Here is a 24206-nt window from a genome sequence, read left to right on the forward strand (position 1 = left end):
AGGGGTCGCTGCACTTACGCAACCAGCAACTCCCTCTACTTGCGACGACTGAGTGGTCGGCTGGCCCTTGTGCGGTCGCCCTTCCTGCTCGAAGCCGTTCTGATCTATCAATTGCTCCCACTCCTCCACCAAGGCGTCTGTGAGTCTGCTCTCCAGCGTCGCTCCTGGCGCGCCCCCGTCGCCGCGAGTACTGGGCCTGACGTCCTGACCAGCGAGTGTCTAGAGCCAGATCCGCCTTGCATTGGGCTAGCTCAAACGCCTTGGCGCCTTTCTTGCGGTCGATCGAGCCATTGACATTTTTTGAGAACGGCCACGGGAGACACGATGTCCGACCACACCGCTGCCGAGCCGTCCGCCGCGAGTCGGCTGCTCCAACAACACCGGTCACACCATGTGACGGTCGAGGATGCCAGCGACGAGGACCTTCCCGCTAAACCTGCCGCCGGCACCGAAGCAACTGCCAGCGAAGCGCATGCGTCATCCTCGAACTCAACGCCTGCTGGTGGGGCTGCGAAGCAAAAGGCCAACCTGGCTACAGACTCCCACGAGGTGTTCCCGGAACTGGGCGGAGCGGCATCCAAGCCTGCGGCGAATGTTCCCCCGGTCTGGGCTGCTCGCACCAACGCAAACGGCAAGACAAACGGCGCCAGCCCGGCCAATGGCACCCCCATGGCGTCTGCGCCACCCTCCGGCGCCACCACGCCGACCGGCCCGGCCCTCCGCGGTGCCCCGAGTCTGTCCATTCCGGGTCGGAACGTCGAATACATGATCCTTGAGGCTCAGCATGTGCTCCCGCGAGCCCAACTAAAGCGGCCTCTTGCCGATATCGTCAAGGACTTCAACCGCAAGTCCCGGGCCCAGATCAAGGTGATCACCCAGCCCGACAACAAGGTCAGGGTCGAGGCCACCGGCCCCTCGGAGATTGCGACACAGGCGCTCAAGGACTTCGTCGCCCTGATCGGCACCAAGCTGACGATCAAGGTGCCGATTCCTCGGTCCGCGAGGGCCCACATCATCGGCAAGGGCGGAGCCACCATCAGGGCTCTGCAAGAAAAGACGGGCGCTCGGATCCAGATGCCCAAGGCTGAGGATTCCCCCCCTCCCGTGGACGAGGATGACGACAGCACCATCGACGTTACCATCGAGGGCAACTCGCAGCAGGCCGCCGCGGCGCAAAATGCCGTGCTCAAGATTGTCGGCGAGCGTACGGCGAACGTCAGCACCTCGCTAAAAGGGATACCCGCCGAGTTCTACCCCTTCATTGCCGGTCCCAACAACAGCTTCATCAACGCCATCGAGCAGGACAAGGGGATCCAGATTCGTGTGCCTCCTTACCAAGCCTGGTCGTCCCAGCCCCCCGTTGCGCCAGCTCCGGGGCAACGTCCCGATTTCGCCCCCGCCGCCGACAGCTTCATCCACCTGGCCGGTGAGCGCGAGGCCGTGAAGGCCGCTCGGGAGGAGATCGAGAGACGCGCTCAGGAGCTCCGTGAGCAACTGTTCTTGGAGCAGTTCTCCATCCAGCGGGGACGTCACCAATTCATCATCGGGGAGAGGGGCATCCCGATACACCAGTTCTTCGAAGAAACGGGATGCACTATCGTCTTGCCGAACGATGAGGACGACGACCTTGTCAGCATCATTGGCCCGGCCCACCAGGTCCAGACCGGCCTGGAGAGGGCGATGGACCTGGCCATGAACATGCAGTGCTCCAACATTGATATCTCCCGCTTCCACCGCCAAGCGCCTGGCGGTGCTGCGGCTCACGCGCGCAATGTCACTCGCTACTTGCGCCAGAGAAAGGAGCTGGAGCGGCTGGAGAAGGAGTACAACGTCCACGTGAACACGCCCTTCTCCGAAGAGGGCGCCCTGCCGTGGGAGCTCTACTCGCGCGATGGCAAGAATGCCATCAGGGCCCAAGCAGCGATCAAAGGTTTGGTGGATAGCCATCCTCCGGCGCGGATGGCGACCGTTGCCGTCGACCCGTTTTTCCACCATTACATTCGGAACGAGGTGACACCTCACGTGCGGCAGGCTTACGGCGTCCACCTGGTTGTTCCAGAGGCCTCAGAGCCGACGGCTCCTGTCTTGTTAGTCTACGAAGGCCCCTCGAGTGCCGACTCGTACCAGATCCCGCGGTCTCAGCCGGCGCAACAAGAGATCAACGAGATGCAAAGGTGGCTGCGGGAAGCTCAGAGCCATCTGGTCAATTTGATGAACCAGCAGGAAGCCGTCACATCTCAAGCCATCGAGGTGCCGCAGAAGTAAGTGCGATACCGGTTCGCGTGCTTTTTTTTGGCCAAGGACGGACGAGTAACATGTTGATAGGTACCATGACAAACTCCGGAAGTTCATCAAAAGTGAGCAGGACAAGGCGGCCAATCCGGTGCGCGCGCGTGTCTCCAACGTTGGCAATACCGTCACCATCCGCGGTCCTAGCTCCGTTGTGGACTGGCTCTCCACCAGGTGTCTCGAGTTCATCGAGCAAGAGAAGCAGGACGAGAAGGAGCGCGGCTTCATTCTGGAGTTCAACTTTCCCCAGAAGTTTGCCAACCACCTGATCGGCAAGGGCGGGAGCCACATCCGGGATTTGAGGGAAAAGTTCGACGTCGACATCCAGGTGAATGACGGCAAGGTGCAATTGAAAGGGCCCAAGGCCAAGGCGGAGGCCGCGAAATCCCACATCACTGCCCTCGCCCGTCAGTTGGAGGACGAGGCGACACACGTGCTCAAGGTCGACCCCAAGTTCCACCGCGAGCTGATCGGTGCTCAGGGCAGCCAGATCAACAGGCTGCAAACCCGGTATAAGGTCCTCATCTTCTTCCCGCGCAGCCCGAAGAACGCCAAGGATGACGAGTCTGTTGCCGAATCGGCCAGCGATTCCGGGAAAGCACGCCGCCAGCAGGCGCCCGACGAGGTTATCATCCGCGGCCCGAAGCGGGGTGCCGACGAGGCCCGTGACGAGCTGCTCTCGCTTTTGCAGTATCTGAAGGACAACTCTTTTACCGCCACCGTGACTGTCCAACAGAGGCAACTGCCGTCTCTGATCGGGTCGGGCGGCGCTGCCCTGGAACAGCTGCGTCAGACGACGGGGGCCAAGATTGACGTGCCCGGCGCGAAGGAATCCGCCGACAGTGAAGTCGAGATTTCGATCAAGGGCACCAAGACCCAAGTAGCTGCGGCCAAGAAGATTCTGGAGGAGAAGAAAGCCATCTTTGAGGATACAGTGGTCAAGACGATCGAGGTGGATAGGAAGTATCACAAGGCCCTGATCGGTGCTGGAGGTAGGCTCGGGTTGATACCCTCGAGTGGTCATTGTTTTGTGGCTGCTAACGGATGCATGCAGGCTCTGCTCTCCGCGACCTTGTCCTCAAGGCGGGCGGTTCTGATGACCGCCGCGAACTTGCCCGGACGATCCAGTTCCCCAAGCAGGATGCCGACGGCAACACGATCAAGGTGGAAGGCCGCACGGCAGTGGTGGACAAGATCATTGCTCAGATCAAGGCCTTCGTGGAGGAACGTGAGGGGCAGGTTACTGAGGTTTTGGATGTGCCCGTCGATAAGCACCGGACCTTGATCGGCCGAGGCGGCGAAGCCAAGCGAAACCTCGAGGCCCAGTTCAAGGTTTCCATCGACGTGCCCCGTCAGGGCAGTGGCCAAACCGCCGTCAAGATTGTCGGCCAGTCTGCCGACGTCGAGAAGGCCAAGGCGCACATCCAATCTCTGGTCAAGGAACAAGAAGGCGAAACCGTCCAGGTCCCCCGCGCTCTGCACCACGCCATTGCCAACAACGGTCAGATCTTCCGCAGGTTCAGAAACGACTTCCACGTCACGGTCGACCACGCCGGACACGCTGTCCCGCCCAAGCCGTCCGCCCCGGCCAACACGCGCGCCAACGGCGGCGCCCTCCCCCTCATCACCGACGAGGCCGATGCCGTCGCAGACGCCCACTCCTGGAAACTGGTCGAGCAGCAGACCTCTGCCGAGGAGGGTAACATCCCCTGGGTGCTTCGCGGCGCGCCCGAAAACGTTGAGAAGGCCAAAAAGGCCATCGAGGCGGCACTCGAGCAGGCCAGCAAGAACAACACGACCGGCTACCTCATCCTGCCCGACCCCAGGACGTACCGCTTCGTCATCGGCCAGGGCGGCAGCAAGGTCAACGCGATCCGCAAGCAGAGCGGCTGCCGGATCAACGTGCCCCGCGACCAGTCGCAGGGCGAGGCAATCGAGATTGTCGGCTCGCGGGACGGTGTCGAGAAGGCCAAGGAGCTTATCCTGGCCGCCGTGAAGGAGGGCGTCAGCGCCAGCGGCGCCAGCGGACGGCAGCCGCGCGAGTAGGACCGCGCGGCGACGGCCGTCTCGTTGTCGGTGGGCGCGCGCACTTGGCTGCCGATGGGTTAGCTCGGAGGTAGCCAGCCGTGCCTTGGGATGGGGTGGGTATGGATGGAGGGACGGAGAGGGATGCTCGCCACTCATTCGCTCAGTTCGATCAGTATGTTAGTCACTGGAAGGAGGAGACAAATCGGGAGGTGGGTTGGGTTTGCAAAGGTTGGGTGCTTGGTGGTTGATCTGCAACATACAAATGGAACAGGCAGACCGTGGCGAGTTGGTTTGTTTGGCAGGCGCGCGAGCATGTTCATACATGCATGCATGCATGTATGCATCGCTTGCCCTGCTTCGAGGTGCGATTTGATGGGTAGAGTTATCTAGGTAGTTAATCCCTATTCTATATCGCGTTGTGTTGTATTTCCTGCCGTGATTGCGCAGTTGCTTTGCGTAGCTGATGTTCAGTTAATTACCTTATCTCAGGCAGGTAGCCAAGGTAGTCCAAGATAATGGTCACTTGACGCAAAAGCAGTTTGAGAGACGATCAAGTGCGCAATGGAGAGAGGGGGGGATGGACATGGACGACGAGCAGACGCAGAGGGAATTTGGTTACAAAGAGGGGAATACCACCAACACCACACAGCCTCAGCCAGCGGATTCCGCTCTAACTGTTGCAGATAGCCGGCTAAGACTTGGAGGAAGCAGCCTGCAAGTCGATCCGCCAACAATCAAGGGGCATGCGGTGACTGCGCAGGGAAATACACGATGGCGTCCAATCAACCCCCCCGGCAGCGATTCGACCCCGGGCCGAACCCTCCCCCTGAGACCGCTGTTTGTGTCTACACTACTGCTCCAAGCATCCCAAACTTCAAATCATGGCGGATGCAGACAAGGACGGCAGAAACAACGACAGCGGCAACGGCAATGGCAGCGTTCCCGCTCCCACCCCAGCTCCTGCCACAAAGAACAAGCGGGACCGGGAGAATGGCATGTTCGCAGACTCGCTTGTGGACGCGAGATCCGAAGAGCTCGACGGCCTGCTGCAGAGGAAATTGGACCTCTTGTTTGAAAAGAACCGAATGATGGACATCTTCAACTTTATCATCAAACACCGGCCAGGGACCCCAGTACGGCCCCATCAGTCCGTCCGTGGCTCTTACAATGCCGTCTTCGGCGTCGAATACACCGACGGGCATGCGATCCTCCGGGTGCCGCTTCCAGGGAGCGTCGCTTTTGGAGACGAGAAGGTCCGAGCCGAGGTGGCAACCATGCGGTACATCGAGAAGATGACCTCGGTGCCCGTGCCGCACATCTACCACTGGGGCACCGCCGCGGAGAACCCCCTCGGGCTCGGTGCCTTCATCATTACGGAATACATCCCCCACGCAAAGAATCTAACCGAGGTGCTCGGTGTACCGAATGTCGAGGGTGGCCAGCAGAAGTATCTGGACCCCAATGTTCCCAAGGACAAGCTCGAACGCATGTACAAGCAGGTCGCCGGCATCGTCCTGCAGCTCTCCAAGCTGGAGATGCCCAAGATCGGCTCTCTCCGGGAGGAGGAGGAAGGGGGCTCCTTCATCGTCGGCGGCCGCCCACTCACCAAGGACATGAACGACCTGGTCACCATGGGCGGGATCCCGCCCGCCGTCCTCCCGCCGGAAGACGCCACCTACCGGACCTCGGACGAGTGGTACGCGGCCCTCGCCGACCTGCACGTCGCCCACCTGGCCTTCCAGCGCAACAACGCCATCGCCTCGGCCGACGACTGCCGCGACAAGTTCGTCGCCCGCTACCTCTTCCGCCAGCAGGCGCGCCGCGGGAAGCTTCTCGCGCCCGCCCACGACAAATCGTCAGCAGCACCAGCAGCAGCAGCAGCAGACGGACGACCGCCGCCAGGGAAGTGGCGGGAGAAGGAGAAGGAGAAGGCGAAGGAGAAGGAGAAGGAGACGTTCCGTCTGCAGATCGACGACTTCCGGCCGCACAACATCCTGGTCGACGCGGACCTCAACGTGGTGGGCGTCGTCGACTGGGAGTGGGCCTACTTCGCCCCGGCCTCCTTCGCCCGCGCCCCGCCGTGGTGGCTGCTGCTCACCGTGCCCGAGTACTGGCGCGGCACCGTCCTGGACTTCCGGGACGAGTTCGCGGGCGTGCTGGACGTCTTCCTCAGGGCGCTGCGCGCCTGTGAGGACGAGGAGGAGGAGGAGAAAGCGAAGGAGAAGGAAGAGGAGGACGAGGAGGAGGAGGAAGAGTGGTCGATCGAGCGGTACATCAGCGCGCTGAGCCTCAGCCCCGACGACGACGACGACGACGACGCGGTTCGGCTGTCGGACCGCATGAGATGGAGCTGGGAGGCGGGGGATTTCTGGGCCGTCTACGCGGCCCGTCGGTGCTACGCGTTCGAGCCCGTGTTTTGGGAGTTCCTGGACGAGCGCTTCTTTGGCGAGAACGTCGAGGGCGGTTACGAAGGGAGGATGCACTTGCTGTCGGAGAAGGCGAAGAGGCGGATGGAGCTGTTGGTCGAGCGGAAGCTGGGGGAGCGCAAGGAGAAAAAGATTGTAGACTGGGACCCTGACGAGGCCAAGGCCTATCTGGCCGAGATCCTCGCTGATCTCGATTAACACACTCGGCCCTACTTAATCCGTCGTTTGCAACCAAGCACTCGTACGAGTACACTTAAACAACTAAGCTTGGAGCGAGGGAGAGAAAGGGAGTAAATCCAGGCTGATGAGCGGCGTATCTTCTGGCTGGCTTGACGGGTAGTGAACAGAAAGGGCTAGCTAGTGTGACGGGCTCTTCCATTAACAGACCTAGCTCTGGAGGGATTCGCCGAACTGAAGGTGAACGCAAGGGAACTGGATTCGGCGAAGCCAAAAGCAACGTTGTTAAATACCCCGACCACCACCACATGTGTAACCGGCCCCTAATGCGATCACCCTTTATCTAGAATAATTTTCCTTCCCCCTACCACGTACGGCCATAGGTGGTAGAAAACTCGGGATCCCGTCCGCTCTCCCCTAGATAAGCTACCAACCGCCGGATTAGTAGTTGGGTCGGTGACGACCAGCGAATCCCCGGTGCTGTACGTTTTTGCCCTTTTTTCTTCTTTCCTGTTCGCTTCTACCTTATTCATTTTTTTTTTTTTTATTGACACCAGTTAGTTAATTCCATCGCGAAGTCCACTACCTATGTCACGACGTTGTGGTGCGTCATGGTGAGGCGGAAGGAAGGAAAGGGTGGATTGAGGATGAGGGTGGGGAGTATTGACTGACTGGTTTGTGGGCGGTATAATGACGACTACCAAACTGTTTTGGCGCCATCTCTGATCTCCAGCCTTCAATTACGCAGCAGGTAACCTAGCGCAGGTTTGTTGAACATCCTGTCGCCTAGTGATCCTTTTGCAGTCTTGGAAGATCCCGTGCTCTATGATTTGTCTACGTAACCACATAACTACAATTCAACACTTACATAAAATCCTCCTCTTCTCCCTCCTCCTCCTCCGTCTCGTCCGCATCCAGCCTCCTCCCCATCGCCAGCCGCGCCGCCTCGTCCGCCAGCGTGATGATATCGCGCAGAAGCTCCTCGGGCCGACTCCGCGGCGGCAAAGTTGCTGACGACGCCGTTCCCGATCCCGCGCCACCCTGCATCGGCGGCAACGTGTTCCTGCTGTCGTGCGTGTTCCCCAACTTGCTATCGATATCCGCCACGGCCGCCGCGACAGCGGCCGCAGACGCCAGCGGCGGGAGCGCCCGCCCAGCACCGGCAGACGAGCTGGAAGGGACAACGGGTTTGGGCGGCGCGGCCTCGCCGGGCGCTCGAAGGCGGACCTTGACCTCCCCCGCGATGCCGTCTATCCGCAGGGATGTGGTCGGCGGGGTCTGGCCGTCTCCCGCCTGGGGAGGCCGCAGATTGGGCGGCGGGGACGTGGCGATCAGCTCGCGCAGGTACTTGTTGGCCTCCTCGGAGCCGTCCATGAGCCACTTGAGGCAGATCTGGACGCGCTCGCGGGCATAGCGGTTGTGGTCGTCGTAGACGCAGCAGTTGAGCAGGCTGATGATGCCGTTGTGGCGGAGGATCTGGGACTGCACCTCCGGATTGCCCGGGCTGCTGCGGCCGGGCGGTGGCTGGAGCAGGCCGGCCAGGATGTGCAGGATCTGGCCTTTGATTCCGGCCCAGGGGTATTTGTGCGCTGGCTCCTCGAGCGGCGGAGGCGGGGCGAGCGGGTGGTCTTCCGAGTCGTAGCCTTGGTCATGATCGTCATGGCGGGCGGCATGTTGTGCTTGTTGTTGGCGGTGAGCCGCGCTGTTCGCCGGGTCGACCATTGGTTTCTTGGGCACGCCGGCTTCTAGGCCCTTCAGAAGGGTCAGCAGTTCGTATGTGGCTTCCCATTCGATCAGGTAGCGCCGAGTCTCGGGAACCTCGATGACGGTGTTCAAAAGCTCCAAGAACTGCTGTATCCCGTCCTTGGCGCGTTCCATATCCCAGCTATCGACTGGGAAGTCGGCCGGGTCGCAGAGCTCGTTGCGGATCTGGGCCTGCAGATGCATCAGCGCCGCACACTCGGGCACTATCCGGCTGCGGAACTGGATGAACAGGAAGTGCAGCAGCTTGACGTCCCGGAGATGCTCCTTCGAGTCGGCAGGTGGTGGGTCGTTGTTCCGGGCTCGGAACATGTTGTTGACCAGCCTAAGGAGAACAGTCTGAGCGGGAGAGATGATGTCCTTGGGGATGCGCAAAGACTGCCAGGCATAAGGAACCAGCGCGCTGTGGTGGATCGCCTCGACGATCTGCGTCGTGAGCTGGAAGATCAGCGACTGCTCGCTCTTTTCCCAGACGGCAATGAACACGAGAATCTCCCGAAGCAGGCTTCTCCCGCACTCAAGTGCCAAGAACATCCTGCATCGTGTCTTCTGGAGGTTCTCGCCCGCCCGGCTCAATGCCAAGCCGGCGTTGTCCAGGATGCAGGACTTGACGATCATATGTAGCGCCTCGATCTGCTTAGGGTCGAGAATGTTGGGGACCTCGGTCAGCAGGCCGTTCATGGGCCCTTCGCCGTACGAGTCGTCATCGTCGATGTCTTCCTCCTCTATCATGTCATCATTGTACTCGTGGACGTAATGGCCGCCGTCCTTGCCTTCTTGGTCTGCGACCCCTCCGGGCAATGAGGCGCCCTCGGCGGAGTGAACGGAGCCCTCGTGCTCGGCAGTGCGGTATGAGTGGGCGTACCGGTTGACGAGATTTGCTTTGCAGTTCTCGGTCCTCTGCTGGGCAAACTCGACTGTCGGCATAGGGACGACCCACTCGTCGTAGTTGGGATCCCGAGTCTTGAGCCACCACGTATCGATCTCCCTCGACACCCGACCGTAGGCTTTGTCTTGCTCGAACTTATCGGGCTCGTCTTCTTTCCACTGCGGCGTGATCTTGGTGTCGTCGGTGACGTCGTCTGCCCGCACACGCACCGTGCCTTCGGGCAGCCAGTTCCATGCCAGTGGAGAAATACAGGGCAGGTGGCCCGGAGGAGAACCTTTGCTCGCTACAGTGTTCTCGTACTCGGTAAGCAGCTGGCGTGCCTTGTCGCAGAAGCGCGAATTGCGCTCAAACCAGTTTTGGACTTCAGTCTTGGCCACGTCGGGACGGAAGTCTCCGTAGACGTTGCCATCCGGCTCGTCTGCGAGGGCATCGTCGTCGAAAAGAACGGTGGACCAAAATGCCATCTTGTTGCGGTCGTTCTTGGCAATCCAATTATGCGCTTGCTGGAGACATGTCACGAGCAGCTTCTTGTCTAGGAGCGAGTCAGCAATGGATCCAGAGCCCGAAGGGGGCGAGTATCTCTTACACAACTCGGTAATCTCGCTCAGCTTTAAGCGAGCAGCCTCCTCGAGAACGTCACCGTCATAAGCCTTACTTGTGACGTTGATGCAGAGGATGATTGTCTGGTAGAGCATCTGGTCGAACTGGGCGGCAGCACACAGGTCCTGGGGAATCTCGGGCTCCGGAACGACGAGAAGGTTCCTTGCAATGTGCATAAGTTTGATGAGCAGCTGGAGATCCTCCTTGAGGGAGGGGTAGTTCTTCGTTATCAGGGCCGTGCTCTCCAGCGGCGTCACGCCCTTGTCAGGATCGTTGAGGCTGGCGAGGGGCCCGATGGACCTCGTGGTCAAACTGGGGATGGCGGCAGCAAAGTCTCTAGTGAGCCATATCCAGACCTCGACGCTCTTGGACAGAACCTCTCTGGGAGGCGTGTTAGAGAAGCAGATCTGGGGCAGGACAGGACGGGCGGAAGGCCAGGCTCTCACCTGACGTCTTTTAGATTGTGTGTCTTCTCCAGTGTTCTCGAGATGAACTTGGTGACATATGCCATGGTCCGGGGTCCAATGGCAGGGTCAAGCTTGAGCCAGCCCTCAAAACAACTCATGGCGGAGGTGAAGCAAAGCTCCTCGATGCTCAAAGGCCGGTGAGGGGTCGCTGCCGCCGGAGGGGCAGCCTCGGCCGGCGACGCGGTAGACGCCATGGCTATGCACTGCCAAGACTACGTCGTCCGTCCACAGTTTCGCTGTCAGACTTCAGTCTCCGGTCTCGCCGGTTCGCCGTCGATGTACGAGTTACAGTCAACTCTGAGAGGAAGGCGGCGAAGTCGTCCGGAGTAGTAGAGAGGTGTTGTTGAGCCCCCGGTTATGATGGCGATATTCAAAGATGTGGAAAGGAAGGAACAAAAAGTAAATTCAACGGCGATTTTATAATATATCCACTTCCAGGCTGCTGCCTTTCCGCTGATATCTGGAAGTTTTGAAGCTGTTTATTATTTCCTGGCGTGCGCAAGATTCGGCCGTCGATTTTGAGCCCAGTGTGTGATAATTAACAAACCGAAGTCCCCATCCCGCTTCACTGCGGCAGGCAGACGGGTCCCCACTCCGGGCTAACCGCTTCAGATCGTACCCCCTGTCCAGGCCGCTAGTGTACCAGACAAGGATGGACCCGTCAAAAGTCAACGTCGTCGCAGCGGCGGGGTAAAAATTGCCCCGTCAGCCCCTCCAAGAATTGCGAGAGCGGGCGCAGGGGACGGGGTAGAGGACCGCCTGCTGAATAAAAGGCGACTGCTTGAAGCTGCCGAACGAAGCCTGCTGCCGCCGTGCTGCCGCCGTGCTGCCGCTGTCGTCAAAAACACTCGGACTCAACTTTTACCTCCCCCCGCCCATTCATTCATTCATTCATTCGTTGACTCGCTCAACTCAGCCAACAATCACCCGGCCGCCCGCCATGACCGTCGATCTCGTTGATCTCCCGTCGAACTTCGACAGTGAGGCACCTCCGTGCTCCTATACTAAACTGCTGTAGCCTGCCTCGTTCCCCTAAACTAACCAATCCGCAACTCCTAACCAGGGCCGGTGCACATCGCCGTAATAGGCGGCACGGGCCTGTCCAGCCTGCCGGGCTACACCCCCGTCGCCGCCCTGACGCCGGTCACGCCGTGGGGCACGCCTTCGTCGCCGATCCTCATCCTCGAGCACGCCGGCGTGCCGGTGGCCTTCCTGGCGCGGCACGGGCTGCACCACCAGCTGGCGCCGCACGAGGTGCCGTCGCGCGCCAACATCGCCGCGCTGCGCGCGCTGGGCGTGCGCACGGTCATCGCCTTCTCCGCCGTCGGCTCGCTGCGCGAGGAGATCAAGCCGATGGACTTCGTCGTGCCGGACCAGATCATCGACCGCACCAAGGGCGTGCGGCCCTTCACCTTCTTCGAGGGCGGCGTGGTGGGCCACGTCGGCTTCGCGGACCCGTTCGACGCCGGGCTGGCCGCCGTCGTGCAGCGGTGCGCGGCCGCCATGCGCGGCGACGGCGTCACCCTGCACAGCGGCGGCACCGTCGTGTGCATGGAGGGCCCGCAGTTCAGCACCCGCGCCGAGAGCAACATGTACCGGGCCTGGGGCGGCAGCGTCATCAACATGAGCGCGCTGCCCGAGGCGAAGCTGGCGCGCGAGGCCGAGCTGGCGTACCAGATGATCTGCATGGCGACCGACTACGACTGCTGGCACACGACCGAGGATGTGGACGTGGCCATGGTGATGAAGTACATGGCGGCCAACAGCGAGAACGCGAAGCACCTGGTGGGCGCCGTGCTGGACGAGCTGTGCAAGAACGAGAACAGCGAGCTGGTGCTGGCCAAGAAGTGGGAGGGCAGCGCCCAGGGCGCGGTCAAGTTCATGACCAAGCCTGCCGGGCGGGATCCTGAGGCGATGAAGAGGATCGAGTATCTGTTCCCAGGGTTCTGGGCCGAGTGATGGGGTGGAACTGAGCGGTGGGTGGTTTGTTTTGGGCCTTGCTAGATAGGAATGGGTATCTGGGAGTTGATAGACGCGGCAGATGATAGATAGACCTGCCGGAGGAACATAGAACGGCGTTTTAATGACCATAGCGTATGTCAACTGGGATTTTGCATGACTGAATGCCGTCTACTGCAAGATGGTGCAGACCATATGAAAGTAGGTATCGTCAATATCCATGAATGCAACCGAGCCGAATATGCCCACCAAAACCCCCCATCCCTCATCATCAACACACGACTACCATCACAGCAATGCCGCCCATATCAAACACGCCACAACACCACAAACAAACAAACAAAGCACAAGATTCAAACAAAAACACACACAAAAAAAGAAAAAAAATAATAGATCAAATGATCACATCAGAAGATACAGCGCCCTCACCGCCTTCTCCACAACCGCGACATGCCACGGGCGGACGTCGACGTCCCTCTCGACGACGCCGCGGACGCGCGCCAGGGTGCCCAGCCCGCGGAAGTACGTCAGCATCTCGCGCAGCAGGCCGTCGTACAGCGCGCGCGCGTTGTCGCTGAACACCACGTTGACCTCCATGGCGACCGGCGCGTCCTCGGCGCGCGCCCCCGTCCGCTTGACCAGGTAGCCGCTGGCCAGCGCCGGGTTGAGGTCCGTCAGCGACGCCGAGTTGTTGAGCCGGTGCGAGACCACCACGCCCCAGGTGGTCTCGGTCGCGTCGACGAGCGTCGTGTCGGGGGCGTCGGGGTCTGGGGCGGGTTGTGCGTGGGACTGGGGCTGGGAGGAGGAGGAGGTGGTGGTGGTGGGGTTGTTGTCGCCGCCGGGGGTGGTGGTGCCGATCGGCGTGGATGGGTTGTTCCCGGATTGATCTGGAGAGACCCCCGAGAGTGGTTGCGGGGTTGAAGCGGGTGTGGTGTAGAAGGCGGACGGGGCGGACTGCGGGATCGTGCCGGCGGGCGGGATGAGCTGGAGTGACGGGTCCGTGTCGACGGTCAGCAGCACCAGGCTGATAGTGGCGCGGTTCTCCGCCTGGGCCATGCCCGACCAGAGCTCCATTTCGTGCTGGTCCATGGGACCGCACTTAGTGATGACAAGCCGCCAGTGGACCTTGCACGACGAGATCAAGTCGTACGTGGTCTCCCACATCTCGTGGATGACTTCCGCCAGCTGCCTCGACAGCGGCTTGCCTCGTCTCCCAAGACAGTAGGCTGCCGTTGTTTGAGTGCTGCCCCTGTTGTCCGTCCAGGCGGCGGCGATCCAGCGCTCATCTACACTGCGTGCGTACGCGATGTGCATGCACGAGTTCTCCCGGAGCAGGCTCGGCGAGGGAGTGGCGGCCAGCTTGAAATCGATGCCTCGTGGCAGCGCCCGTTCCAGCACTATCGCTGCTACGGGCGTGGGACCGCCAAAGAGCGTGCAGCGGTCGTAGGTCTCGATGCAAAGCCTGGCGCACTCGGATGGGGACAAGACAACGAGGAACGTCTCCGAGGCGACCGCGTCGACGGGCACGAGCTGGAGCACCAGCTGGTTGGCAACCTTCTTCTTCCTGTCCGACATGCATCGCTTGTACTGCTCAAGGAGCTCCTGGAAGGCGGAACACAAGTCCACAATGGAACCGGGGTTTTCCGGCGTGTATGCGAAGTACACCACGATATTCTTTCCCGAAACCGGGGAGCTTGCGAGAGCCACAGCGAGACTCGCCATTCGGTCCGTGTACGCCGACCGAGCAGGGGGAAGATTGAGCCCGGGAGAGGCAATCTCTGGGTCGGTTGAGAGCAATACGACGCCGTCCGCGATGTCGCCAGCCGGGGGTAGCCTCTCAAACGTGCCCAGTCTCATGGACTCGTACGTGCTTTTGACCCTATCCAGAAACGCGGATGCATTGTCCCGCATGCTTTCAGACTGGGGTAGGACGCACAATCCCACGACATCCTTCGGACCCTGGGCGGGCGCAAGCCCCAAGGTATCCCAGAAAGACACGGCAGACGGCAACACCGAGAGCTGTGTGTCGTAGCGTCGGAGCTCGACATGCGGTGCAGGGATGGAGAATATGCCGGGCTTGGGAAAATCGGCGGGTCTCATCTGGACCCGGCCATTGGGTTGTACCAGTAAGGGCACGTCCTGAACTTCCGCAAAGGGCCGAAGTTGGCATCCCGCCGCCCCGGCAAGCGACCGTGGCAAAGCCTTCTGCAAGCCCTTGATCGAGTACCGGATGGCCTTGATCAGGCTTCGGCGCACATCTTGGGTTTCGGAGCTCGGCCGTTGCGGAAACAGTCTGAGAAAGCCGCCGGCCGCCTGCTCGGTGAGGATCTGCGCTACTGTGATAAAATCGTCGTCGGAAATGGATACGCGGAGCGGCACAGGCTCCGGGTCTGCGAAGTACTTAGCAAGGGGAAACTCGGGGATCTCGGAGTTGGAGAGCCGGGAGAAATCGACGGGGCCGTAGGCCGGAGAATCGGTCGAGATGTTGTCCAGCTCCCTGAAAGAGGCGGCCATAGATGTGACGTCGTCGTCCGGACGCCTCCTGACCACGCTCGACTTGGCCGGGGAGGAAGCGCGGCCCACACGGTCGCTCGCGTCGTCCGAATCCGAAGCCCAGCTGCTGTCGTCCGAGTCTGAGCGGCCATAATCCGGCTGTGTCGGACTATTGCTGCTGGTGTTACCAGCCAGCTTGGCCAAAATGGAGCCAATGTCTGACGGTAGTTCTTTGAGATTCCTTCGCTGCCTTGAAAAGCCTGGGAGCCGGTTCCTGGTCAGGGGGCTACCGGTCGGCGAGAACCCCTTCTCCATGTCTTTCAGACCAGAAGACCTGTAGGCGAACGGTCCTTCGTCTTCATACTTCCGCCGAACGAGCGAAAGGGCGGGATCAAAATCGACCTTTTCGAATATACTGCGACGGCGGGCCGGGCGCTGCGGGTTGTTGGGTAGCGATGTGGGCGGTGGGCAGATCGATCCCCGAAATCGCTTGAGAACTGATCCGAGATTGCTGGGGCTCGGGTTCCTCTTGATCCCGAGGGTAGAATTAAGATTAAAGCTTTCCATATTAGTCTGCTGCCGCCTCTCCTCAAGCGTGCTGCGGGCGTGCTTCAACTCAGGCTTCGTAAAATGCGGCGATCCTGAACGGACAACGTCCTTGGTTTCCTTTGCGCCAGGCGCAGCCTGGGCGAGCTCATCAAAATTTTGGTTCCTATCCTCCGAGCCAGCTAATCCCGAAGGATGAATGTCTGGAAGCAGCGGAACATCCATCTCAACGGCAGCAGGCTGCTCATCGAAGAAGTTGAAGTCGGCATCCGTGAGTTCGTTCCCTTCAAACATATCTTCTCCTAGATCGCCGAATATATTTTCCTCGGAAAAGTTGTTTGCAGGCTGCCCTGGCCTGGGCTCTGCTCCATCCCATCCGACGTGGAAGCCATCCGAAGGCGGCGCGTTCTGCTGTACTGCCGCTTGCGCACCAACCTGGGCGTTCGTCCCTGGTTGGCCGGCCGGACTCTGAACCGTACCGCCTTCGAACGAGGGCGTAACTCCCACGGGCTGAACCACATCTGGAGGAGTTGGGTACACGGCTCCCGCTGCGGGTTGTGGCCCACCATTGCTGGAGCGCCAGAGCGCCATGGGCGAGTAGCCGTTGGCCTGGGGATGACTTTTGAGCTCCGCGTCAGCATGCCCGCGCACCAAGGCAGCAGCACCTCTTTCCTTCCGGTCTGCAACAACTTGTTCTCTCTCAGACACCCCTTGACACCACAGCTTTGCCTTGGTCAAGGGGTCCAGGCTGTTGTCGGCGGTTCCAGACAAAGCCTTTTCGTACGAGATGTCCAATGCGGGTTCGATCTTGGGCTTGCGGAAGCAGAGAACCGCCGGCCAGGGCGCAGTTGGACCCGAGCTGACCAGGGGTGTCCTTTTCCCGTCGGCCCTTTGTTCGTATGGCTTTCTTTGAAGAAAGTGTATATTTAGCCAAGAACAGCCGTCCAACATGGACGGCGACATACCACGCATCTGAAGCAACCTGCAACATGTTGCTTTCCATTGCTGGAACCTGTCGCCGCGGTCTGACCTCAACCCGTTCAGCTGTGTGTCGGGGGTTTGCCCAAACCCGCCGTCAGCCGCTTGGGTCTCGGTGTCCACGATCCCTTGCAGAGCCCCGAATGTCCCAAACGGCGCTGCGAGGACAGTTGGCCCCGCGTGGAGCAGGCTCGACCGCAAGACGTCGGCGGAGGACACCAGGCCCTGGAGCACCGACACATGAAGGGAGATGACGAGCGATCCTGTTGTTGTTAGGTAGGTGCGAAACGTGGCGAGAGCCGCGCTGCGCGTTGGTTGGCTCCACTCGGCATCGCCGGAATTAAAGGCGTGGGAAGGCAGCAAGGCAGAGCGGTGGTTAAGCAGAATAGCGCCAACAGCACGACAGAAGTACGTCGTCAGGGATGAGAGGACGGCTGTGATGAAGAATTCGTGTATCTCGCGCGCTGGGACCGACCCATAGCCCTTGACATCGCCCACTGGTGTCGATGCCACCTTGCCGTCCACGGCCAGGGGAGGAGGGAAGCTGAAGGACTGGGCGCTTCTCATGCCCACGTCAAGGGCAGAGCCTGTGGATGACGAGCTGCTGGGCGTGTTGATGGCGTTTGTGCCCGGCGGCTTGTTCCTGAGCAGCCCGATTGGTTCCAAGTTCCCGTCCGCAACAAGGCCGAGGGGATAACCGCAGACCTCCATTCTCGGATGAAGACCCAGCCGTTCTGGGGAGGTAGCCGCAGTGGAGTCGCGGGACGAGAGGTAGAAGCACCATATTCCGCGCCGCACGGCGTCCATGTACACCAGGTGGCCATCGCTGCGCAAGGCGTCTTCGACATCGGACGCGTTGAACGTGTAAGTCGAAGATTGCGAGGCGATGGGCTCGTAAATTCGGAAGGAGATGTCGGAAACTTGGCTCTGAGCGCAGCTTTTGTCAGCTTCATTATCGTCATCAGATCAATAAACTGAGACCAAGCCCCGAGGCACTCGGCTTACAATCAACAGCGTGTTCGTCTCGTATCCCCCAGCGTCCATGTCGAGGAAGCTCCCGCGCGGAAGGGGGAGGTGCGAGAGTCGGGAGATCAGCCACCGAGGCCGGGCGTCCTAGGTGCAGCTAGGCGAGAAGTCGAGGGCATGCGGACAGAGGGTCTCTAACGACCAAGACTGAGGCGTAGAGGGTAAGGACGGTGTCCACGGTGTCGACGGCCCTGCATGGGTAGCGGGCTATACCCGGCGGCTGCGGAGGGAGGGTACGGTTCGGATGGTTCGCGCTCTGTATGCCGGGTTGCTGCACTCCATGGCAACAGCGGCCGAGACACGCTCCGCGAATCACGGACAGCTCGCTGCCAGAGACATACAAGCAGCGTCGGACCGAGAACTCGGCACCACTCCTCTCGGTGGCGGGTCTCGGCGCGTGGCAAGCGACGGGGCGGCCTGGCCAATTCCACCGACGGAAAGAGCGGCGCTCGATTCGGCGTGTGCAGCTCTGGATGGCGCCGGCAGAAAGCTCGATGCGACTCGGCGAGGAAACCAGGAAGCTTACTGAAAGGGGGTCGTCTGGTGCAACTTCAAGCAGTTCTTACGTCGTACAAGCATGCAGCACCAGCCAGCGTGAGATGCCCACAGTGCAGTAGTGACTTATCGCAGTTGTCCTGGGACCTTGCCGAGTGGAGGAACGCCAAGCCGCTCGAGAGGGGCAGGGGTCGTCCAAGGTACCCCGTATTCCGTACATACGGGTACTTGCACCGTCATCAGGAACATGGAAGTTATGGTCGCTGTGAGGCTTCAAAAGAGGCAATGATGGCATCCCAGCCTATGTCGTCCGCATTGCATTTCGCAGCCACCTACTTCCGTCAGCGCTCTGGTGAAGCAGTTCAGGAGAGTAGGGGACGGCGTATGTACATGTACATTACAATTACCGAAAACGGACTGGGTTGGGCCCCGCACAGTGCGTATTCATTGGAGTGTGGAGCGAGGAGCGGGTCAAAGAACCCTGCATCCCTTGCTCCCCGCCTTCCGTTCGCAGTGGGCGGTCGAAACTTTTTGGTTTTCTGCCAAGCAGGTATTGACCCATGGGCATCAGAAGCTTGCATCTTGCAACAGTTCAACACTTTAGAACTGTTCCAGCACCACCAAGAAACGCACGATGAAATTAACAAACCCTGGGCCTGTTCCAGTGTAGGTACCCAATTCTGTTGGATAGCTAGAACTCCAAGGACTACAAGCTTTTTTTTTCTTTCCTGGGGGGATGGAGAGGGAGTGAGGGTGCGACGAAGCAGACGCTGACCCGCGGTGCCAGATACACGGTCGCGGGGCCATCGACGGCACGGCCGCTGCCAGACTGGCTTGCGCGGCGCAGGAAGAGGTCCTCCAAGTACGACCCCGAAAACCTCAACAACTTTGAGCTGCTCCAAGAATTCGAGTTTGAGGAGGGTGGGTCATCTTTGATTTCTTCATTCCGTTCTTCATGGGCGGCCCGGCTGCACTACACCTCGGGTCTTTAGCAGAAGTTCCTAACAATGACTTCATTCAGCCAGCAACTGCGTCCGAGTCAGCGAGGATGGCAACTGGATCATGAGCACGGGCACCTACAAGCCTCAGTTCCACGTACACTCGACCCAAGAATTGTCGCTGTCCTTCTCCCGCCACACGAAGTCCGAGAACACGACGTTCCTCCTCCTCAGTTCCGACTATTCGAAAAGCGTCCACTTACAGTCCGATCGGTCGTTAGAGTTCCACACGCCCATGGGATGCCACTACGAGGTCAGGATTCCCAGGTTCGGCAGAGACTTGGCATACCTCCGCCAGAACACCGAGGTGCTTATTCCTGCCGTCGGCCTGAGCTCGGATGGCTCTGGATATGGCGAGGTCTTCCGCCTAGATCTGGAGAGGGGCCAGTTTCTCCGGCCGTGGCAGATTGACGTGGGCGAGGACGACCCTGGGAGCGGCTTGCAAGGGAGCATTCATGTGGGCGCAGTCAATGTCGCAGCAGTAGCAGAGAGGACGCATGGCCTCTGCGCTTTCGGCACATCCGTGAGCACCGTCGAGTTCTACGACCCGCGCAGCAAGGCGCGAGTGGCTGTTCTTGGGGGGCACGAAGGCGAAGTCACGGCCCTCGACTATAGTGAGGACGGACTGTCGCTTGCCCTCGGCACGAGCACCGGCCAGATTCGCGTATTCGACCTCAGAAACCCCCGTCCGCTGCTGAAGAAGGACCAAGGAATGGGGCTCCCCATCAAAAACCTGATCCATCTGAAGACGCCCACCGAGGAGCGTAAGCTTCTTTCGGCCGACAAGCGCATCATCAAAATCTGGGACGAGCAGACTGGGGACCTCTGGACCTCGGTCGAACCGTTGGTCGACCTCAACTTTGTCACTCATGTGCCAGACTCGGGCATGATCTTGACTGCGAACGAAGTAAGCTTATTCCACAGCGCCGACGAAGTCAGGGTGCCTTGCTAACACAGTGATTCCAGGGCAAGCATATGCACTGCTTCTTCATTCCTGACCTAGGCCTTGCACCCAGATGGTGTCACTTCTTGGACAACCTGGTCCACGAGATGGAGAACGAGAAGCAGACCGAGACTTATGACAACTACAAGTTCTTGACCAAGCCCGAGCTCAAGTCCCTCAGCCTGGACCACCTTATCGGAAAGACCAACCTGCTGCGACCGTACATGCACGGCTACTTTGTCGCTGCTAAGCTGTACGATCAGGCTCGTCTTATCGCCAACCCCTACATTTGGGAAGAGGAGCGGGCCAAGAGGATTAAAGAGAAAATTGAGAAGGAGCGCTCAAGCCGCATCAGGGGTATCAAGAGGGTCAAGGTTAACCAAAAACTGGCCGACAAGATCCTGCAGCGGCAGGAGAAGAGAGGCAAAGTGGACGCTGAAGCAGGCGTTCTCGGCGACTCCCGGTTCAACAAGCTCTTTGAGGACGAGGAATTCATGGTCGACGAGACCAGCCAAGAATTTCGCGCCCTCAACCCCAGCACCAAAGTGGAGGGTGCGGCAGGCCAGGATGTTCCCATGCGCGGTGGCGACTCGAGCGACGAAGAGAGCGGCTCCGATGCCGAGAGCGAGTCCAGGAGACCAGACGGCGACCTGCTCATGCAAGTATCGTCCTCGAAGGCCCAAGGCGGCAGGATCAAGGACGTGGCATTTGGCTCCAGGGAGCAGAAGGAGGCACGTGCCACGAGAGCTCGGGGCGGCGATGTTGTTGGAGAACAACAAATCACATTTGTACCGGAATCGAAAAAGAAGAGCAAGCCGCAACCTGCGCCTCCGGCGGTCAAGCGCCAGGACAGGAGGAGCGCAAGCAACAACACCTTCCGACGGCTATAGAGGCCAGTCCCGCTTCCGTTCGGATCCTATATCTTACAAGCATACTGCACCGTCTTTGGCGGAAAATCGCGCGATTCGTGGATCGTGGGCCTCGGCTGCCACCGCTCCAGGTTGCCGTCCACTGCCTCCTATGCCGCCAGCCTACCCAGCGGCTACCAGCAGCATCACCCAACACTATCCTCTCTCGCCTTCCCACCCCGGCTCATCCGATTCCCGCCCCTACTTCCGGCTGAAATTCGTCCTCTTCTTCTTGGACTTGTCGAGGCCCTTCTCGAGGTCAAGATACTCGGGCTTGACCCTCGGCGTCGGCGGCACGTCGTCCAGCCTGCTTCGCCGCCCTCCCCTGCTGCCGGATTCCTTGACCGAGCGCGGAAACTCGGTCCGCCGCGGCGTCAGCGCCGTGACCACCTTGCGCGCGGACCGCCGCAGCGTCTCCTTCATGGTCCACTCGCGCTTCTTGGCGACGAAGAACAGCACTGAGGTGACGACTGTTGCGCGGAGCGGGTCAGTTGTGTTTTTGTTGTCCGGGAGCGGATGGGGGTAGGCGGTGTTGGTGCGCTGATGGAGGGAGGGAAGGGGGACTCACTGCCGAAGAGCGACACCACGACCACGACGATGATGATGGCGATGAGGGCGCCGCGGGAGAGCGACACCCCGCTGGTGGAGGTCCCTTCCGCGCCGGCGACGCTGCCGTCGAAGTTGTCTCCGTTGGCGTCTGTGCTGTCTCTTGCGAGATTGAGATGTCCTATGGTTGATGCCATCTTGGTGGGATGTATCTGATTGTTTGTCGGTCTGACTGTCTGTCTGTTGTGTTCGGTTGTCGTCTCACAGAGATGAGTGGAGTGGCAGGAAGCTGGGACGATGAAGCGCGTTCACGACCGTGAGACCAGCAGCGGCCGGGGAGAATGAGAAGATGGGTGCAAGATGAGGAGAGAAGGGAAGGGTGGAGGTCTGCTTTGCCGCTGAGGTGTGACAGTCGAGTATATAGGACTGGGGCCCATAACCATTGCAGCACACCGACTCAGGGCGTCACTCCACACGAAGCAATGCTTGGATAAGGTTGTAGCTACTACGCCCATCACAACGCAGCCCTGGTGGTCACTCGTTCCTGATTGAGTGTCTGTGACGACCTGAGGTCTGTTCCCGGTTCGCTTGCACACGCACCCGTTACGCTCCGGCACTTGCAGCAACAGCGGAAGCATGCGATTGGGGGCTGTGAGTCCAGTCAACAAGCCATCCCGTTGCAAAGTCCAGACTCGGGAGTTCTGAGACCCCTGCGCCTTCACTTCGCCGTCGCTCTCTTCCCCTCTCGCCATCTCATTGGCGCTCGCCGTGTTCTTGCAAGCGCCCGGCCATGTGAGCGGCCCAGTCAATGGTCAGGTTGACGATTGGCGTTGGGCTGGCAGGGGTTGCGGCGTGGGGCACACGGGCGCTGTCGGGTGCCGTTCAGGGGTAGGCCTGCAGCTGGCCAATGAGAGGGATTGGATGTCTCGTTGCAGGCGGCTCGATGCGGACGTCACATCACATCGCATTCGACGGATGGTCTTTTTTTGGACTTGCTGAAGGCTCGACGGGGAGGACTTGAAGTTCTCGAGGATGGAGCGAGAAAGTGGGAAAAGAGAAAAAATGAAATAAAAGAATGTAGGAAAAAAGGATTGGAAAGCGCTGGTGCCAGGGTGTTTGGGGTATGGATTACTTACTGCTTTGTTCCCACCCATCCAGGATCTCCAGGTTGTGCGTCGCTTGTCGCTTGAGCTTCAAGATTGCTGTATTGTAGGTATCGCTCAGGGCACACGCTGCACGCTGACAGCAGGCCCCTGCGGACTTCGTGTCCGCCTGTTGAGTTGATCGTCGACTTGCCGGACATCTCTCTCCCTCCTCTTTACCGGCAACTCCCTAATTGCCTCTGAATCTCACGCGGTCAGAAGGCAGGTTGCTGCTGTGGTTGCTTGGGAACCTCACGCGGTCCCGTCGCATCAAATTTCATGTCGACTACCTGACTGTTCGGTCTTCGACGAAAGGACGGCGATGGTCTGTGAATCGAACCGTCAGCCTCGCGGGAATTCACCCTTGAACCGGGGGGCTTTTCGACGACAGCAGGATGCTGCCGCTTGGCCACCAGCGCCTCCTTTTTCGTTGTGTCTGGCCTTGCGGGCCTCCGTCTATAAGCCTCTGGTACCAGGCAGGATGGACGGCAGGAACGCTCGATGACGGTTGCTGCCCCTGGGCGGCGCCACAGGGGACTTCCCACCGGGCCATGACTGGCAAAGTGTGGCGAGTTCAGAGCTAGGAAGACGCCCCTGCTACGGATCTGGCGCGATAAGCAGAACAGTGGCGGACAAGTCCGACCGCCGGATGTCTCGACACCACCAGGTTTCATGACGGTGATGACCGGACTAAATTTACAATGCAACTTGCGAGGAGAAGGGCGCCGAGCGGCTGTGGAGAGCAGCCGTGAATAATCGTATAGAAAGGGGGAAAATACGATGCCGGCAGCGTCGCTGTCCTGGCTTACAGATTTCCTGTATGCTCCATTCCCTCCCTCGGTTCATCCCTCATAATGGAAGTTGGCTTCAGAAGCACCTCGATTGCTTGGTCAAGAACGGCCGAAAAAGAGATACTCAACGGCATCGCATGCTTTGCCTCTAGCAATTGGATGACATTGGAAGTTCATGTGCAATACGTCTTCGTAATCCTTCTAACACCCACAGCCGTCAGAAGCGATCAGCTTTGGGGGTATTGCTCGGCTGGTTGATGGAAAAGCACTACCGTTGCCCTCCGTTGGAGACGGCAACGACCACCTGAGGAAGGCGCAGCCGAGTCTACCAAACCCTAAGCAACCCTCCAAGGGGCTCATCATGAGCGGGACTCGGAGAACTCGGTGGCTTTCCAAGTGGAAGGAACGACACGCCTGGCGGCAAGCACTGCTCAACCTCTCTGGCTTCCTGGTTCCACTCCACGTTTCTGCAACTCGGAGACACGCAGCCGAAGCCTCCATTGGCGAACCGAGATCATTTCGATCCCCGAACAGCCCTTGCGGGCTTTGCTCTCTTGGGAGAGCTCAGTTTTGCCCCTGTCTTAATGCTGTCCGGCTAGACATATCTCTTGCTTACCTGCATCCCCTGACAGCGAAGTCCGTCTAAAGACAGCCGCTGCTGAGCCGGAGGGAATCAACTTCGGCGAGCGAGGTTCAAGGAAGAGGTCCCAGGAGGTGCGCATTTGTCTGAGTCGAAAACGGACT

At 59.8% G+C, this 24206-nt stretch overlaps 8 protein-coding genes across 8 annotated transcripts; 5 read left to right on the forward strand and 3 right to left on the reverse strand.

Moving 5' to 3' along the window:
- Positions 1 to 230: 230 nt before the first annotated feature.
- On the forward strand, positions 231 to 4402 carry THITE_2109768 (uncharacterized protein). The gene is made up of 3 exons (XM_003650335.1): positions 231 to 2261; positions 2326 to 3281; positions 3344 to 4402. Exons 1-3 carry the CDS (start codon positions 325 to 327, stop codon positions 4333 to 4335), a joined length of 3885 nt encoding a protein of 1294 aa, XP_003650383.1. The 5' UTR covers positions 231 to 324; the 3' UTR covers positions 4336 to 4402.
- Positions 4403 to 5198: 796 nt separating this feature from the next.
- On the forward strand, positions 5199 to 6011 carry THITE_48601 (uncharacterized protein; the record flags this gene model as incomplete). Its single annotated transcript, XM_003650336.1, has 1 exon — positions 5199 to 6011. A coding segment is annotated over one exon (813 nt), but the record flags the coding sequence as incomplete, so codon positions are not given.
- A 45-nt stretch (positions 6012 to 6056) lies between these two features.
- On the forward strand, positions 6057 to 6926 carry THITE_2012285 (uncharacterized protein; the record flags this gene model as incomplete). Its single annotated transcript, XM_003650337.1, has 2 exons — positions 6057 to 6314; positions 6357 to 6926. Coding segments are annotated over 2 exons (828 nt in total), but the record flags the coding sequence as incomplete, so codon positions are not given.
- A 326-nt stretch (positions 6927 to 7252) lies between these two features.
- On the reverse strand, positions 7253 to 7456 carry THITE_2042926 (uncharacterized protein; the record flags this gene model as incomplete). The annotated part of the gene is made up of 1 exon (XM_003650338.1): positions 7253 to 7456. A coding segment is annotated over one exon (204 nt), but the record flags the coding sequence as incomplete, so codon positions are not given.
- A 231-nt stretch (positions 7457 to 7687) lies between these two features.
- On the reverse strand, positions 7688 to 11250 carry THITE_2109771 (uncharacterized protein). The gene is made up of 3 exons (XM_003650339.1): positions 10617 to 11250; positions 10157 to 10551; positions 7688 to 10102 (listed from the first exon to the last, which is right to left on the reverse strand). The coding sequence occupies exons 1-3, from the start codon at positions 10829 to 10831 to the stop codon at positions 7785 to 7787; spliced, it is 2928 nt and encodes a 975-aa protein (XP_003650387.1). The 5' UTR covers positions 10832 to 11250; the 3' UTR covers positions 7688 to 7784.
- Positions 11189 to 12863, forward strand: THITE_2109773 (uncharacterized protein). Its single transcript, XM_003650340.1, has 2 exons — positions 11189 to 11617; positions 11701 to 12863. The coding sequence occupies exons 1-2, from the start codon at positions 11578 to 11580 to the stop codon at positions 12594 to 12596; spliced, it is 936 nt and encodes a 311-aa protein (XP_003650388.1). The 5' UTR covers positions 11189 to 11577; the 3' UTR covers positions 12597 to 12863.
- A 135-nt stretch (positions 12864 to 12998) lies between these two features.
- On the reverse strand, positions 12999 to 17817 carry THITE_135495 (uncharacterized protein; the record flags this gene model as incomplete). Its single annotated transcript, XM_003650341.1, has 3 exons — positions 17619 to 17817; positions 16949 to 17540; positions 12999 to 16876 (listed from the first exon to the last, which is right to left on the reverse strand). Exons 1-3 carry the CDS (start codon positions 17655 to 17657, stop codon positions 12999 to 13001), a joined length of 4509 nt encoding a protein of 1502 aa, XP_003650389.1. The 5' UTR covers positions 17658 to 17817.
- Positions 17818 to 18668: 851 nt separating this feature from the next.
- Positions 18669 to 21232, forward strand: THITE_2109778 (uncharacterized protein). Its single transcript, XM_003650342.1, has 4 exons — positions 18669 to 18800; positions 18922 to 19055; positions 19156 to 20039; positions 20099 to 21232. Exons 1-4 carry the CDS (start codon positions 18769 to 18771, stop codon positions 20963 to 20965), a joined length of 1917 nt encoding a protein of 638 aa, XP_003650390.1. The 5' UTR covers positions 18669 to 18768; the 3' UTR covers positions 20966 to 21232.
- The last annotated feature ends 2974 nt before the right edge of the window (positions 21233 to 24206 follow it).

The sequence above is a fragment of the Thermothielavioides terrestris genome, chromosome 1, assembly GCF_000226115.1.
Source record: "Thermothielavioides terrestris NRRL 8126 chromosome 1, complete sequence".
Taxonomy (NCBI): Eukaryota; Fungi; Ascomycota; class Sordariomycetes; order Sordariales; family Chaetomiaceae; genus Thermothielavioides; species Thermothielavioides terrestris.

Coding starts and splice junctions, on each gene's coding strand:
- THITE_2109768 (XM_003650335.1), top strand. CDS start 325: ATGTCCGACCACACCGCTGCCGAGCCGTCCGCCGCGAGTCGGCTGCTC. Junction 2,262..2,325: donor GCCATCGAGGTGCCGCAGAA/GTAAGTGCGATA, acceptor ACATGTTGATAG/GTACCATGACAAACTCCGGA. Junction 3,282..3,343: donor GGCCCTGATCGGTGCTGGAG/GTAGGCTCGGGT, acceptor GGATGCATGCAG/GCTCTGCTCTCCGCGACCTT.
- THITE_2109773 (XM_003650340.1), top strand. CDS start 11,578: ATGACCGTCGATCTCGTTGATCTCCCGTCGAACTTCGACA. Junction 11,618..11,700: donor TCTCCCGTCGAACTTCGACA/GTGAGGCACCTC, acceptor ACTCCTAACCAG/GGCCGGTGCACATCGCCGTA.
- THITE_2109778 (XM_003650342.1), top strand. CDS start 18,769: ATGAAATTAACAAACCCTGGGCCTGTTCCAGT. Junction 19,056..19,155: donor AGAATTCGAGTTTGAGGAGG/GTGGGTCATCTT, acceptor GACTTCATTCAG/CCAGCAACTGCGTCCGAGTC. Junction 20,040..20,098: donor TGATCTTGACTGCGAACGAA/GTAAGCTTATTC, acceptor CAGTGATTCCAG/GGCAAGCATATGCACTGCTT.
- THITE_2109771 (XM_003650339.1), bottom strand. CDS start 10,831: ATGGCGTCTACCGCGTCGCCGGCCGAGGCTGCCCCTCCGGCGGCAGCG. Junction 10,552..10,616: donor CACAATCTAAAAGACGTCAG/GTGAGAGCCTGG, acceptor CACGCCTCCCAG/AGAGGTTCTGTCCAAGAGCG. Junction 10,103..10,156: donor GAGCGAGATTACCGAGTTGT/GTAAGAGATACT, acceptor ACTCGCTCCTAG/ACAAGAAGCTGCTCGTGACA.